Source organism: Micromesistius poutassou, assembly GCF_964030765.1.
Source record: "Micromesistius poutassou genome assembly, chromosome: 3".
Lineage (NCBI taxonomy): Eukaryota > Metazoa > Chordata > Actinopteri > Gadiformes > Gadidae > Micromesistius > Micromesistius poutassou.
In genome coordinates, this window is record NC_140273.1 from 7,492,328 (window position 1) to 7,509,361 (window position 17,034).

The 17,034-nt window shown below is 46.5% G+C and overlaps 2 protein-coding genes across 3 annotated transcripts in view; one reads left to right on the plus strand and one right to left on the minus strand.

The window, feature by feature from the left end:
* Positions 1-9,485, minus strand: part of ncf4 (neutrophil cytosolic factor 4) — a 16,610-nt gene extending 7,125 nt beyond the window's left edge. Inside the window, exons 1-6 of one of the 2 annotated variants that reach the window (XM_084466209.1) lie at positions 9,409-9,485; positions 8,714-8,798; positions 8,220-8,376; positions 6,141-6,211; positions 5,361-5,488; positions 3,319-3,373 (exon numbers count right to left, since the gene is read on the minus strand). In XM_084466209.1, coding sequence (XP_084322335.1) covers positions 3,319-3,373; positions 5,361-5,488; positions 6,141-6,211; positions 8,220-8,376 — 411 coding nt within the window. In that variant the 5' untranslated portion in view covers positions 8,714-8,798; positions 9,409-9,485. Of the gene's footprint in view, positions 1-3,318; positions 3,374-5,360; positions 5,489-6,140; positions 6,212-8,219; positions 8,377-8,713; positions 8,799-9,176 lie in introns of both variants that reach the window. The other variant, XM_084466208.1, reaches the window with a different exon arrangement.
* The window catches only part of pvalb7 (parvalbumin 7), an 18,857-nt gene extending 2,358 nt beyond the window's left edge, over positions 1-16,499 (plus strand). Inside the window, exons 2-5 of the mRNA XM_084466210.1 lie at positions 14,404-14,474; positions 14,738-14,870; positions 15,298-15,407; positions 15,902-16,499. Coding sequence (XP_084322336.1) covers positions 14,414-14,474; positions 14,738-14,870; positions 15,298-15,407; positions 15,902-15,927 — 330 coding nt within the window. The 5' untranslated portion in view covers positions 14,404-14,413 and the 3' untranslated portion in view covers positions 15,928-16,499. The remainder of the gene's footprint in view (positions 1-14,403; positions 14,475-14,737; positions 14,871-15,297; positions 15,408-15,901) is intronic.
* Positions 16,500-17,034: the final 535 nt, after the last annotated feature.

The window sequence follows — 17,034 nt, forward strand, 5'->3', positions numbered from 1 at the left end:
TGGGCCAGTAGCAGCTTAATGAGGCAGGGACAGAGAGCGGTGGTTGCATTACCAATCCACTGAGACACAAACACACATAGACACACACACACACACACACACACACACACACACACACACACACACACACACACTCATTCTTAGTTGAATGCTCAACGAATCACAGGGAAGAGTGTGGGAAAATGCAGAATTGATACACTTTGGAAAAGTAGTACTCTCTCCATCTCGCATTCTATATCTTCTCCATCTCTCTCTCCTCATCTCTCTCTCCATTATCTCCCCATCACACTACATCTCTCTCACTCTCAATTTATAGTCTCTCTCTCAGCTGCTCTCTCTCTCTCTCACGCTTTCTTTTCTTTTTATCCCTCTCTCTCTCTCTCTCTGCCTGACAACCTCTTTCTTCCAGTCCTTTTCTGAATTTTCTTCACCCACAAAATAGGCTCTTTATTCCCTCTCTATCCCTAACAGACCCAACCACAACCCCCCCCCCCCCCCCCCCCCCCCCCCCCGTTGCAAATCATCTGCATCAGTTGCACAGCCTGCTGTACTTTACATAGGATTCATCGTGTGAACTAACATGGAAACAGTGCTCCTGCTACTTAGAGGTAATACTTAGAGTATCATCACAGGCAGATAACAATGTCCCAGTTTAGCCCTAAACAAGCATTTAGGACATCGTGATCTTGTCCCGATTTATGCCGAATATCACACACACAACACACATACACACAACACACACCCGCACACACACACACACACACACACACACACACACACACACGCACTAGCTCTTTCTCTTTTTCTTTCTCTTTCCCTCTCTATCTTTCCCTTTCTCTTTGCTCACACACACACACACACACACAGTTTCCAGGCCAGGTATTTCTGGTGGGTGGCACCGTGGGGGCCCCCCAGGTTAGGGTCTCTAACTATAGCCCGTCTGGCCCCTGGGGGTCAGCCAATCGTCTAATCCAATTAGACTCGCACTTTATAACGAGATCATAAGTCCCCAGCTCGTTAGACCCTTCAAAGTCACACCTGCTTTTTCTCTGGTAATAGGATGTCCTATATATGAATATCTCCATATATATGACCGCATGATGTATATGTATACAGTACATATTACACATACATACAAACATGCATACATACAGTAGACTCATAGCCATTGGCATTTTAGAACGACTTGTTGAAAGGAAAGTAACATTCAACTGACTGCAGTTTGAGGCAATAGCTATTAACTATTTACAACTGTTTCATCCAAAGCACATCTCTGTCCAGAGACAGGTCATCAGGTCAGAATCCCGTCTCTCCGGAATGGATATGGGCAAGGTGAAGTCACACCTTGCACCTTCAGACAAAAGGACGGACACCCAAGCCAACACAGTAGCCATTCAGTCTAAACAAGTATCATATCATTTTGGATTCATCAAAGACTATTTAAATCACATTTTAGTTCTAAAAGCGCTCATAGAAAGTGTAGCTAGTGTGTTTACGGTCAGTAGCAGACATTGAAGAGGGTGAAACGTTTAACAGGAACCATCATTGAACATACAATCCTAAAAAGATTAAAGAGCAGTGCAAAGTGCAAAGTGCTTGGAACTCGTTGATAAGCGGTTGCCCGCGGCAATAACTGTATGAGTAACACAAATCACATTCCCTCATAATTAAAAAAGAGCCAAATGAATAAGGTTCAGTTTGAACTGCGATGAAACTTCCGCACAAGGTGCTTTGTTTAATAACCCTTTTCCCATAGGAAATGTCAATTTTAATGAGGCAAAACGTCTCAAGGGTCAAACTGTTAAACAGGCGAGTCACGAGTGCCCTGTGATTTCTGAAACAAACAGGCGAAAACAATAAAGAGAGCGAGAGTGAAGAGTCCAACCGACAAAGAAAGGAGCAGAGGAACAGAAGTGAAGGAAGGGTTGGAGCTGTGAGTGGGCTGCTTGGTGGTTTGTTTTACTGTGTGTGTGTGGGAGGGGTGGGAGGCAGTGAGAGGTAGGACAGGAGAGAGAGAGAGAGAGAGAGAGAGAGAGAGAGAGAGAGAGAGTAAGGTAGAGGGATAGATAGTGGGAGGTAGAGGGAGTGAGAAAGCACAAAGCTCAATAAAAGCAATAGAAAAAGACCAATTTCTTTGTGTGTAACTTTGCACTTGTTTGTGTGTGTGTGTGTGTGTGTGTGTGTGTGTGTGTGTGTGTGTGTGTGTGTGTGTGTGCGTGCATGCGTGCGTGTGTGCGTGCGTGTGTGTGAGAGTGTGTGTGAGTAACATCCAGTCCATTTACTCACAAAGAAAGATGGAAAGGCAGAGAGATGGTAATAAAGTAAAGAGTAAAGAGGAGGAGAGACAGAAGAGACAGCAGAGCAGAGACTGAGAAGAGAAGAGATAGGGCAGAAGGGGAGAGATGGAGCCAGGGGAGGGGAGATGGGGCGGGGGAGAGGAGGGACACAGAGAGAGAAGGGAGGAGGAAGGGGAGAGATGGAGAGCCAGGGGATGGGGAGTGATGGAAAGGAGGAGAGACAGAGAGAGAGGGGATGAGAGATAGGATGGCTGAGGAAGAGGAGAGATGGGGAGGAGAGATGGAAAGGAGGAAAGAGAGAGAGAGAGAGAGAGAGGAGAGAGAGAGAGAGAGAGAGAGGGGGGGATGAAGAGGAGAGACGAAGAGGAGGAGAGACAGGGTGAGCAGATGGTTTGGATGTGACAGGACCAGATCAGTGGAAGCGAGAGAAGGAGGAAGGGAGCGGAGAAGAGAGATGGAAAGGGTTTAAGGCAGGGGTGTCAAACTCAAATACAGTGGGCCAAAATTGAAGTCGTGGACAAAGTCGCGGGCAAATTGCATTGCATTAATTGGGGACATTACATTGTAAGAGGGTCCGCGGGCGGAATTGTTGGGGGGGATCGGATTTGGGCTGCCGGAGTTGACGCGCCAGGGTTGCCGCACCAAGACGCGCGTTAACGCTGAAATGCGATATGCCGGCGGGCCAGTTCTGATAGACATTATTAGATATTATCTGGCGGGCCAGATTAAATTACACTGCGGGCCGGACTAGGCCCGCGGGCCGTACGTTTGACACCCCTGGTTTAAGGGGTGAGGTCAAGCAGCACTGGGAACACGGACGCCAAAGCCTTGAGGCAGGAGAAGGAGTGATACTCTGTGTACAAAGTCTCTATTATTCAGGGTCCTTGTGAGTGTGAGAGGGTTGTGTTGCATGAGTGCTGTGTGTGTGTGTGTGTGTGTGTGTGTGTGTGTGTGTGTGTGTGTGTGTGTGTGTGTGTGTGTGTGTGTGTGTGTTTGTGTTTGTACATTGCACAAATATTACCTCAGCTCTGGGGGATGAGAACAGGTCCGTCTTGGGTTGGAGGACTTCACTCTTACTGAGAGAGAGAGAGAGAGAGAGAGAGAGAGAGAAGAAGGGAGGGATTAAGGGAGGGAGGTGGAGAGAGAGAGGTGCATAGAGAGAGAGAGAGAGAGAGGGAGTGTGAGTTAGGTAGAGATAAAGAGAGAGAGGGAGAGTATAATGAAACAATTACATATGAATTGCAGTTCCATAAAGATAGCAATGAGCAAATTCCCCATTTCCTTATTACAAAACCAAAATCACAATTACCTTGTGAAAATGTATTTCTCAAGGTTAAGTCTTCAGTAACGAAAGGAGAGGAAGTGGCAGACGTTATGTTATTTGCTTCACATCCTGTGAAGAGAGTGCCTGCTGAACCACAGCTGCTGTTTGGTGAGTGATCGGCACTGGAAACCCTGCGCTCTAAAACAGGAAGTGCACCTTGGAAGTGTTGAACCATCTCTGGACCCAAAAGATCTTTTGAGAACGTCTGTTGGACACAACAGCAGACCATAACTGGTGATCCTTTCGTTAAAACCAAAGTTCTGTGCGTTGTCAAGCCATAACCAACCTCCTCTGGCCCATTTTAAAGATCCAGTCTATAGAATTTTGTGGTATCTAGTGGTGAGGTTGCAGATTGCAACCATCTGCAAATCCCCCCCACACACCCTTTTAAATAGACCTTATTCTATAAACGTCACCGCGTTGTTGACATAGTTGACATTCCTAACATAGGTGACACACAACCTTGTCAGCGCTACTTTCCCCGCACCTTTTTTTCCACAATGGTTTGTTGTGTTATCTACAACTGTTCCAACAACAGCAATAACAATTCAGCACTTAGTTTTTATGCCATACCAGAGAAAACGGGAAGGGAAAGAAACTGAGGATTTGAGCCAGCGAAGTAGAGATTTATGGCTGGCTAGAATTAATAGGCGAGACTTTCAGCCGACTACTCATAGCAAAGTTTGTTCCCAATATTTCACCACAGGTAACGTTAGTTAGATCGGTCTAGCTCACATAGCCTCACATAGTCTATACATTATTTTATCACAGGGAGTAAGTTGTAACGTTACGATGGATGGTTTCCATCAGACAGTGAAGATCACTTTACCGGCATAAGAGAGGTGCGTCTTGAAATTCCCTCTGCTGCCTAGCGTTAATGTGTGCAGTAGCCTAGTTGTCAGCACAGCTTCCGTATGAAGGTGGCTGTAGGTCTAGAATTGGAAGGTAGCCTAAAAGGTATTGGTAAGGTAGATGATAGGTAATGCATTTATTACAAAAACATTATTTACGCTGCATGTGAACTCCTGGGCTGTATATGCAGACACTGTATTTACAAGGTAATTACATAAATCCATGTATGTGACGTCCGGTAACAACAACGGGTCCTTGCTTAAAGTGTCAGAATCCAGTTGATAAGGGTCAACACCGCCAATTAAACTCAGTTTGTCTTGATAACGTGTGAACAAAGCCATAATATAGATAACTCAGAACGACAGCTCACTTCACTCAGTTCAGACAACTGCGAATAACCTCTATAGTATGGTGGCCGGTACTGTCCTGCGTTGTGTAAGATGCCAGTGGGTACTTCCAAAATGATATCATGGGCTTTGACAGCATCAAGTAGCCAAGTGACAAGGGATAAGGTTCCTTGATAGATAACATATTTTGTTAGTAAGTCTCACAATTTACCCACAGTGCTCCTATCCTTGACCATCTCTCTTTAACTATATCCCAAAGGCTCTCTCCCCCTCTCTCTCTCAACCTCTATTTCTCTCTCTCTCTCCATCTCCCTCTAACCTTGTCCTTCATGCTCTCCCCACTCACACACTCTCTCTCTCTCTCTCTCTCTTTCCCCTGTGGCTGTCCATCTGTCCATTCTGCACAACCCTGGTTTGTCCCTCCCTTCCTCCATCCCTCCATCCCCCTGTCCCTCTGTCCTCACGGCCGTCGGCTGAAGACGGACCCCCCTCGGGGGTTGGTGTAGCGGGGTCCAGCGGGGCGGCGGCTCCTGTCCTTACACTTTGCGCGTGGGGGGCCGGAGGCGGCGCAGGGCCCGGGGGAGTTGCATGCTGTCCTGGTCCGTCTGGTAGAAGAAGATCCTCAGGTCGTCGTCCAGCAGCAGCCAGGTGGGGAGGCTCAGCAGCCTCTGGGACACACAGACACAGCGTCACGCCAGGGACATGCAGCGTGTAACCCCGCTGGGCAGCGTCAGCAGGTCACAGGCATTGTTTATTGTGTTTGGAAACGATGGATCAATAGTTCTGGACTTGAGTGGATGACTTTAACAACGAGAGGAGGCAGGCTAGAGAGAGTAGGGGATAGAGAGAGAGAGAGAGAGAGAGAGAGAGAGAGAGAGAGAGAGAGAGAGAGAGAGAGAGAGAGAGAGAGAAGAGAGAGAGAGAATACATACAGACAGAGGTAAAAGAGAGCGATGACCAAGTGACCATTGAAAACAAGGTGTGGTCAAGGGAACATGAGTAGGGAACAGGAGTAGTGAACATAATAGAAAAGGAATAGAAGGAGTGTTGGACAAAGAGGACAAGGCAAAGGAGGCAGTTTGGCAGTGTGTGAGTTTAGTGTTAGTATACTGTGTTAGTATAGTGTGTGTGTGAGTCTGTGAATGTATCAGTGCATGAGTGTGTGAGTGTATCAGTGTATGAGTGTGTGAGTGTATGAGTGTATGAGTGTGTGAGTGTATGAGTGTGTGAGTGTATGAGTGTATGAGTGTGTGAGTGTGTGTGAGTGCATCAGTGTGAGTGTGTGAGTGTATCAGTGTATGAGTGTGTGAGTGTATTCACCTTCATGTAGGTGTTGAGTTCTGAGATTCGGCTTTCGGCAATCTCCTGCTTATTGCCGATGAAGACTTTACCTGAGACAACAAACCTGAGATCAGTACACAAAGGTTGTGGATATCTCGCCACAGAGGACATCAGACCTGATATCAGTACACATTGAGGCGTCAATGGCCTGCGTTCAAAGCTCTTTCAACATTCCCAGCTCTCTGGAAGGGTCCTGATGACACAACAGAAGCACTGTAGTGTTTCCAGTGGTGGTAGCTGATGTTGATAGCATGTTGATATATGTTAGTACACTGTAGTGTTTCCAGTGGTGGTAGCTGATGTTGATAGCATGTTGATATATGTTAGTACACTGCAGTGTTTCCAGTGGTGGTAGCTGATGTTGATAACATGTAAATCTATGTTATTACACTGTAGTGTTTCCAGTGGCAGATTTGAATAACATGTTGATTGCTGTGTAACTGATGCTAATGCACAGTTCTTACGGCACACATGTGTGCAATACACAGCAGGTTGCTTTACAAACTAAAGAAAGAAGAAATGGAAGAAAAAGAAAGAAAGAAAGAAAGAAAAAGTAGGAACCACACCCACTTTTATTTTTCACTTTTCATCCATCACACAAAGTGTTTCACATAGCCTTCAACTGCAGATATGTCAGCGAGTTGAAAAATAAGTTTGCCAAGTTTTTCCGCACAAAGTATGCGGGCAGCCTGAGGCAGCGGTGGGCCATGAGAGAGAGAAAAGACCTGAGCCCTCTGGCAGCAGCAGGTGAACAGGTCCCTGTTGAAACCACCTCCATCGCTGGCACTATCCCAAATATGTGCACAGTAGGCGTACGTTGAAGCTCAATAAGAAAGGTGAGGACATGTACCAGCGATAACTCTGTCTCCAGCTCCGCTCTGGAATGTCCTGGCATTGACGTGATGTTACATTTAGGCATCAGGTATTCAATCCTCTGACCCACAGGGAGCCAGATTCATGGCGTTAGGGTGCAGGTAGGGTGCAGGGCAGTGTTGCTCCAATGAGGGGTTGAGACCCGTAAATGGGTCACAAGGGTGTTTTGAGTGGGTTGCAGCGCATATGCCAAACCTTAATCTTAAGGCTGAGGGATTGAACCCAGAATCTTTTGGTTGGAACATCTTAATCACCAGACCACAGGCATGAGTAATGGAACTCATTGTGGACAAACAATACCTTACATTCTTTACAATATACTCGCAAGAATGCAACTATCACAGATTGCATTGGGTATGGCCTTGTTAAGTTCAAACACATACACACACACACACACACACACGCACACAGCCAGCACGGACAACAGCATCACGGCATCACGCTCTAATCGATGCAGACAGTGATGGCAGCCGCCGACAGAGAGGCTCATGGGAAATCAAGATAGAGTGTGCAGGAGGAGAGCCAGGGTTCCTTAGTCAAGGACAATCAGCTGATGTCTGAGGCGCCAGCGATCACAGACTGCGTGCAAACATTGATTACCCGTTTCCAATCCGAAGTGTAGGGCTCTCTCTCTCTTGACCTTCTCTCTCCATCTCTCTATTTCACTTCCTCGCTCACCCATCTCCCTCTCTCTCTCTCTCTCTCTCTCAGCCCCTTCTCTCTCTATCGGTCACCTTCTCTTCCTCCTCCTTCCTCTCCTTCTCTGACCCCCTCCAGTGCCCCGCTCCCCCTGACACACGTCCCCCTTGGGCGGTCATCTGTCCATCTCTCTCTCCCATGTGTCCCGCCGTCTGCTCTCTGTTTAGCCTGGACGTCTAAACAAAGTCACTTCCACAGATCTCTGTATATGTGTTGATGATGTCATTAATGGGCAGTTAGGAGTGAGGGCGTCCTGCCCAACACCGCCCCCAGCGAGGATTCACCTCAAGAAGGCGTTGGGGGGGGGACCCAGACCTTATCTGAGGCAAACCTCCTACAGTCTTGGGTGTTTGGAACAGACCCCTAGACGACCGCCCCAACCCAGATGTTTGCATGTGTTTCATTAAGTCCTTCAAAGACACGCACCGACACACACACACACAGACACACACACTGACACACACCTCCACCCAGAGGCAGACTGACCGGGGAGCTGGGGCAGGGTGCAGGTCTTGGGGTAGCTCTGGGGGTCTTCGGAGGAGTACTTGGACTCCAGGATCTGGTGGAGGGTGAGGAACTGGCGGTACCGTCGGTAGATCAGGTACTTATTGCCCCCCTTGTTCTTCACCTCCATCACAAACATCTGACACACATACAGGAATGCACACACACACAGTGGCACACATTCACACACACACACACACACACACACACACACACACACACACACACACACACACACACACACACACACACATTTAAAGGCACAGACAAACACGCACGCACACACATACACATTCACACACACACACACACACACACACACACACACACACACACACACACACACACACACACACACACACACACACACACACCCACACCCACACACAGGATTATGAGGACCGACCGACAGAGGCAGTAGGCTAAAAGCCAGATAGCCAGATATCCAGAGAGAAAGACAAACAGACAGATCTTACATAGTAATAGATGAAGCCTTTCTTCTCCTCGATGTCGGCGATGCAGGCGCTGACTGGGACGTCATTAGGCAGTTGGTCGAAGTCACTGAATTAAGATGAATAATAACGATATGTATTTTGAAAGTTAACATTAGGGATAGTAGTAGGTTCAGGTTCACGGTTCAGAACTTTAGAGGACAGGTGTGAGCAGTTGATCTAGCTCTGTTTCATTCCTCCGCACAGGAGACATATCCTCTTTGTGTACTGCCACTGGCAGTCATCCACGAATTCACAGAATAAATAGTTTTACATTCGTAACTTACGTTTTCAAACTACTAGCAAGCAGAACCAACCGAGTCATCTAACGAGGTTTTAAGGATCAGTTGGCGAGCGCACGAAAAGGCCTACACTGGTCACCAAACATCTATATCTATCTCTATATATTTGTTATATATTTGTAATTTCAAATTCATGCAGAGCTCACCTCTCGTCCCGCAGCTGCTGAGGAAGCGACATGTTCAGTATAATCAAAGTAAATAAAATACAACGATGCGCACTTGATAGTGGTTGTGTTTCTCTACAAGTGGTTTCGCGTTGCAATATCAGCGCTTCGGCTTTAGTGTGCAATTTGGCGTAATGCAGGAAGCGCCTGTTCCCTAAAAACGGAGGTCATTTTCTCTATGGGTAGGTCCAACACAGCCGCCGGACGGACGTACCAGCAGGCCGGGTACCGGGACCCTCCTCTCCAGTCGTACGCGCTAAACACAGGGCACCCGGTCCCCTACCTCTTAACAAGGAAGCGCGTGTGTTTAGCGGTAGGGGTGTGTGTGTGCGTGTGCGTGTGCGTGTGTGCGCGTGTGTGTGTGTGTGTGTGTGTGTGTGTGTGTGTGTGTGTGTGTGTGTGTGTGTGTGTGTTTTATATACGTGCGTGTCTGCGGACGCTGGCCGTGCATGGCCTTCTGATAACATGTGCATGACCTAAATAAACATTTAGTCATGAACGTGTGAGGTTTGAATCAGGTAGGCCTAGTGGATGCAGGTTTAGAGTTTTTAATCGTTTTAATAATCGCTTAATCTCAACCTAAACAAAATGCCCTTCCGTCTCTGCCACCTCACTCGTTTCTCAGTCAGTTTCATCCATGAATCCTTCTAGAAATGAGCCGTGAGTGTTCTAGGATTGATGTGATGTAATCTCTTATATAGTGGAAGACCCATGCAACTAGAATAGCTATAGGCCTACGCAGATTATTTAACAATAACCCGTTTATAACTAATGCCATTTGCTCTTAAGTATAGCTCTTAAATCTAAACATACAGCACCTTTAAACAGTTTGAAGTTTATTTATTTCACAAAGGGACAAATTATATTACATATAAACAACAACTAATATATAAATAATATATAAACAACAACTAATAATATATATATATATATATATATATATATATATATATATATATATATATATATATATATACATATATATACATATATATACATATATATACACACACAGGATTGTAGCCAAAGGCTAATTTCCATCCTTAGTCCCCGATAGGTAGAGGGTCCCTAAATAAATAAAAAATGTGTTTAATCATATGTCACTAGATGTCAGCAGATTGTTTTGGAAGCAGTGTGTGTTTTGTTTGTGTGTGTGCCTGCCTGTGTGTGTGTTAGAGTGAGTGAGAGAGGATAGTCTCTTTTATAAAAAAATTATAAAATAAGGGTGTAATATGCACCTGGGTTTGGTGTGTCATTGTATATGCATGTTTTTGTGTGTATGTGTTTGCGTGTGTATTGTGTGTGTATGTTTGTATGTGTGTATTGTGGCAACAATTTAGAGAAGTGTCACATGCTTGTGTGTGTGTGTAGGTTTCAATGTCTTGGTTTACCTTTGGTCTCTTTTTAAGTGTCCTCCCCCACAGGCACAGCCCCCCCCCCCCCCCCCCACACACACACACACACAAACACACAAAAAATACCCAAAGACACACACACATACACACACACGCACAACCTGGCAGGAGAAGTGAGACAGAAGAGCACGAGAGAGTGGCGCAGTGCTTGAACTGGTTACCATGGTTACCATGGTAACCAGTTCAGTGAGGAAGTTGAGAGGGAAAGCAGAAGAGAGGGTACGATTATTAAACAAATGTCACCTCAAACATTTCACTCTCAAGGGACCAAAACGATTCAGCTAAACAGTTCCACCGCCTCGGCCACAACTTTGGCTTCAAGCTCGATTTTGTGGCCTTTTTCTCTACCTTTATTTTTCTCTCACCTTATCAGACGACTGTATAATACAAAATAGTTTGATTGATTTATTGTTCTTATACTAGCTTACTAGCCTGGCTATTGCCAGACCAAGATCAATCGTAGATTGCACGTTGGTCTGGGGAGGCTGCTGTCATTTTCTTCAGCACAAGAGGCGTGATCAGCGGGCCTAGTTCAACTGACTCTGTACGCAATTGGCTGCTTGCTGTCGCTTACCTGTCGTCATTGTGTTAAACCAGCCAATAGCGCGCCAGGGGGAAAAGCCAGCTTGGTGATTGGCTCCCGCAAAAACGTATCGGAAGCAGCAAGAATTGTATTGCTCTTCTCCAGACCCTTCTGCAGGGCAAATTCAAATCGCCAGTAGAACGGGCTGGGGGTACCCAGTCTAGGGTTAGTGTCTTACACCAGCTGATGCAAAGCCTGAATGGGCTTACACACTTATTCCTTTTTCCTTCCACCTAAACATAAACAATAATCAGCCATCATTCAAGGGGACATTTCTTTAAACAAAACAACAAGCAATAAAGCAAAAGCCATCAAAAATGTACAGGTATATTCATACTGTAACAAAACAGATTCTACATGCCAGATAGGTGTCTTTTTACCGGGCTCCTCCAGACATAGAACACAGACTGGTGATGTTGAAAGCCGGTTTAGTGTATACATTTGTAGGGGATGATAGATGATGGCGCTGGTGCTCCATGTTGCCATGCAGGAGATCTCTCCCTGAGTGTGTGCGTGTGTGTGGTGATGGCTGGTTCAACCTGTGCACACCGATTACTCAATGTGCAACAGGTGTGCATTCTCACCCAGTCCAATCAGACTCTGCCCACACAACCATGATACAGGGAAGAAAATAAGGGTCATCATGACTGTTTGGGAACATATAACTAAGGAAACAATGCATGAACTTATTGCATTATCTCCCGTTATGTCTTTTACACATCAAGGGGACACCAGAATCTGTACTATGTGCGCTGGTAGCATGTTTTAGCACCCTGGTTAAATCTCTGATCCTCACACATCGTCCCTCCCAGAGAACAGCTAAGTAAGAAGGGCCTCTTCGGTCACCCAACGACTCCTTCCTGTCTACTCGCTCCAAATAAAAGCATCATCTGCTCCTGTTAATTTCTCGAGGTGCAACTAAGCTACCTGTGAGTTACAAGTCAAAACCGTTCATATCGTTCATCATTGCCCCTCCGCTGTCCTCTGATCACCCCCACCCCCTCACCTGCACTGTAAACCCCTAGAACATACCTTCTATCTTCTACAACACAGTCTGTTTTAAAGGGATGAGAAGGGAGCCCTTTAAAATGAGTTAATTGAAGTCTGTAGACACACAAAAACACACACGCATAAACAACTTCTCCTGCACTAACCCTCCTTTCCTTCTGTGGCTCTTCCGAAAAAAGAAGTTTAGAGGTAAACTGTGTGTGTGTGCGTGTGTGTGTGTGTGTGTGTGTGTGCGTGTGAGCATGTGTGCGTGACAGTGTTCTGTGCAAACAACCTTTTACATCTTCCAATACACCTACTACTTTGCCCTACTGCTACTCCCTCACGTGTCCTGTTCTTCTATCTCTATCGACCTCTCTCTCTTACTCCTCCTCCTCTCCCTCATCTCCATAAACTCCACAACCTCACTCTCTCTCCTCCTCCTTGTCCTTCTATCTCTCTTCTTATATATATCTCGACTCTTCAACCTCCCTCTCTCTCTCTCGCTCTCTCCTCCTCCTTTCTTTTATCTCTCTCTATCTCTCTCCTCCTCTCTATATACTATATATATACATATATATATATATATATATATATATATATCAACTCTTCAACCTCTCTCTCTCCTCGTCATCCTTCTATCTCTCTCTCTCCTTATATACTGTATATATATATATACATCGCCTCTTTAACCTCCTTCCTTCTCTCCTCCTCCTCGTCCTTCTCCTCCTCCTCCTCCTCCTCCTCCTCCTCTCCATCACATCCCTGATCCGTCCCCATCCTTCAGGGGGAGGAGGAGGAGGAGGGGGAGGCAGAAAGGACGATGAATGACTGAATGGCTGGAGGCTGACATCTTCCAGCAGGGAGTAGATTAATGGGCCGGGTCTCTCTGGGTGTTATCTGAGAAGAACCAGAGTACAGAGTCTATTTAACCGCTCCAGGGGAGGACAATGGGAGGAGAGGTGCGCTGTGCGCCAGTGAAAAGAGTTTGATTCAATCCAGGGATAATTAGGCTACAGTACGCTACACACGCATTGAGCTTTAGCGCAGTGGTAGACATGTATTGTGAGTGCATTGTGGAGATAGATAGATTGGGCTGCTCAGCACTGTAGAATGCTTTTCCAAACCAAGCCTCACATGGCTGGACCCGACCACTAAGCTAATGTATTCAGACGCTGCATAGAAAGATACAAGGACATCATGTACGCTGTATTGTGGTGTACTTAACTATTCGTCTCCCAGTCAAAGGTACTTGATTCATTGTGAGTCTGTGTTTTACAACATGCTTGTTATGCATGTAGCATGCCACTGGGGTGATCTCTCCGTTGAGATGGTGGAGAAATGTGCTGACGTGTGTAGGAACAGTTTGTTCATCCATTCTGAGACTATGAAAAGTAGCCCTGTGTTTATCTCTGGTGTGAGCCCTGTGTTGACGGCATGCAGGGAGGTTACAACATCCCTGCAGAGAGGTTACACCATCTCTGCATGTTTGGCATGACAAAACACATTACCATATGAATTATTAGTTCAAAAGGTATCTATCTCTCTGTATGGATGTGTATGTAGAGATGACGTGTGGAATAATTGATTAAAGTATTTGAATGTGCGCGCGTGTCCATTTTCAATGAGTGTGTGTCTGCGTGGGTGAGTGTGTGTCTATACCAGTGCGTGTGTGTGTGTGTGTGTGTGTGTGTGTGTGTGTGTGTCACTGATGGTGCAGGTAGGTGTGTGTGTGTGTGTGTGTGTGTGTGTGTGTGTGTGTGTGTGTGTGTGTGTGTGTGTGTGTCTGCTCTCACATCATTTCCACCTGAAATGTGCTAAACACACACGCACACCAACCTAGACAAACACACTCAGGTACATTGTTGTTTAGTTTCAAATGAGACCAACACGTTCTTCAACCACCTCCTTCATCATAAACATGACAACTTAGCTTGTGGTAGCCTGTCTCCTCCGGGGATTAGCTCAGTGCTGCCACCTGTGGGACCCTCTGGTGTACTGTCCTCATCCAGAGACAAATGAAATGCCCCCTACTTTACCAGCTGGTGTTCTGTTTATCAGACATTACAAGCCATTGCACAATCCATCCTTTGGTGACATTACACAGGGGAGTGTCCACCCAGACTTATGAAAGATAGATCATGGCTACTCAACGTCACACCTGGTGGTAAAAAAGGAGCCCTTGGTGTTAACTCTCCTCCATCCCCCATCTCTCTCTCTCTAGTTCTAGGAAAATGGCCATGATGGATCTGTTGAAAGCGGAGGATATCAAGAAGGCTCTGGATGCCTTTGCAGGTATGGTAACCCCCGAATCAATCTCATTCTCAATTCAATTCACTGAATCTGAATTCAAAATGAGAACCACACGCTTACATCACCAAATCAACAAAAACAAAGATCAGACTTCAGTAGACATCTACCTGTCTCCTCCGTCCCTTTCTCTCCCTCCCCCCCCTCCCTTTTTCTCTCTCTCTCTCCCTTCTCCCTCCCCCTTCTCCCTCTCCCTCCCCACCCCCTCTCTCTCCCTTCTCTCTCTCTCTCTCTCCCTGTGTGTACAGTGGCGGACTCGTTCGACCACAGGAAGTTCTTTGAGCTGGTGGGGATGCGGGCCATGGAGGCGGACAGTGTGAACAAGGTGTTCCAGGCACTGGACGTGGACGCCAGCGGCTACATAGAGGAGGAGGAGCTGAAGTACGTACACTACTGTACACCCTAGAGAGAACCATAGCATAGTGAAGTCCATAGATTGAGTTGGACTAAGACCAGACAGACGCACTGCGAGTCAAGCACCCCACCCAAGGGTTCTAGAGACTGAAGACACCACCGTTTAGACGCTGGACAGCTACTCTGATGGCCCTGATAACAGCCTTGACCCAACCATGTGACATGATCATAACCTGACCATTGACTTAAAACTGAAAGTTTCGTTTTTTGAATTCACAGCCCGTCAAATGGGCACCTTAGAAAGTCTGGGGTTTCTTTTCAGTTTTTTTGTCAAGTGCAGCCAACATTCCCTCCCGCCTTCCCCCCCACACACACACATGCACACAGACACAAACACTGACACACACACCCACACACACAAACACAGCTATCTTCCCTCTCCATCCTGCTCCAGGTTCGTCCTGAAGGGGTTCTCCGAGGAGGGCAGGGACCTGACCGACGCAGAGACCAAGAAGTTCCTTGACGCTGCCGACAAGGACGGCGACGGGAAGATCGGCATGGATGGTATGGAGGCCAGGGGTTACAGACCCCTTTTCTGTTAGGAAACGATCACGTTCTCCAGGGGGTCAGGGGTCAGGTTGGTGCTGAGGTCATCACATCTGACGCGGTTATCCATAGTTGATAAAGGTCACTGATGAGCAGGTACGGGACGATCAAAGGTCGGGCATCTTCCTCAAGGCAGCAGAAAGGTTCTGGGTTTAATAAATACTGTCTGCAGGTGGACTGCATACATTCGGAGTTCTGAACCCAGAACATTTCAGTGAAGTTGGGGTTCTGAACCTATAGCCTAACCAGTGTAGTGGTGAGATATATGACTCCCAGCCAAAGGGAACTGGGTTTGATCCCAAATGTCCACATGTCGAAAGCAGACATCAGGGATTGGCTGGGAATAAACAAAGAACCTTTAGCCACTCCAGACGCTGGACTGTGTTATGTTCTGGGGTCCAACCTACACCTCCCCAACTCCGGCACTGATAACAATGCTTTGTGTCTTCCAGAGTTCCAAGCCTTGGTGCACGAGTAGCGGGCTCACCAGCAGCTGACCCTCTCTCCACCCAGCATCCACCCATCTCCCTGCTCCACCTCCTGCTCCACCTCGGAGTACCGCACACGCACACACACACACACACACACACACACACACACCATCATACAGTGTCGGACCAGACCCAGGCCTCTCCCCTGACCGTGTGCTTCCTGGAGATGACCAACAGGGGGCGTGTCTTTCCCTTTACAGACACACCACTGTCACCGTTGAGAGATATGCACACATAAGCTAAGAGGGCGGTTCCGGACGTTAGTGGTGTGTCGCACTGCCTATGTTTACTAAATGCTAGATCCTGCTTCTAGATGTGATTTCGGTGAAGTCTGTCGTACCTGCAAGATGTTCCCAGTGGTTCGCTGGCTGCTCTCGAATAGAACTGCTGTCTCCTGCCTCAAATCTCTCCCACCTCCTCCTCTTCCTCCCTCTATCCCTCTGCTCACTGCCTCTTCTCCTCTGTATTCTCCATCTCTGCCTCCGTGCTGTGGCTCTCTGAAGAGACACCATGTAGTGATTAAAGTGATGACAATAAAAAGAGACAAAATCCGACAGGGGCTGCTTGACGTTTTGGATGTTTTGTTTACTGGAGTTCAACTGCAGCCCAAATGTAAATGAATAAATACATACATATAAAAATACACGGAGCGACATGAGACAAGAGAAACACAAACAACAAAAAGACAACTTCATATCGGCCGAGCTCTGCATCATTCCACAGCAAAAGTATTGATACACATAATGTATAGATTAAGGGAAGATGTCATTATGTTATAGAAGCACTGGGGTTACATTCTCTGGCGTTTGGTCTATTAGCTGTTTACAAGGTGGTTATACGTTAAAATTAATGTTTTTAATGGCAAAACACAACAATCAGCCCACACAGAGCTAGAAACAGACCACAGTCAGAAACCCCAACCGTGATACGTATAATAATGTTCAATTATTGGTTTCTCATTCATATATTAACATATTGTACACTTAAGAAAGAGGGCAAAATATGTTAACCATTATTTTGCCATCTCCTACTCTTGTGTGATTTCCTGTTCAGCATTAACGTTGCTAAACAGGACAACACGTGGAATGAGACAC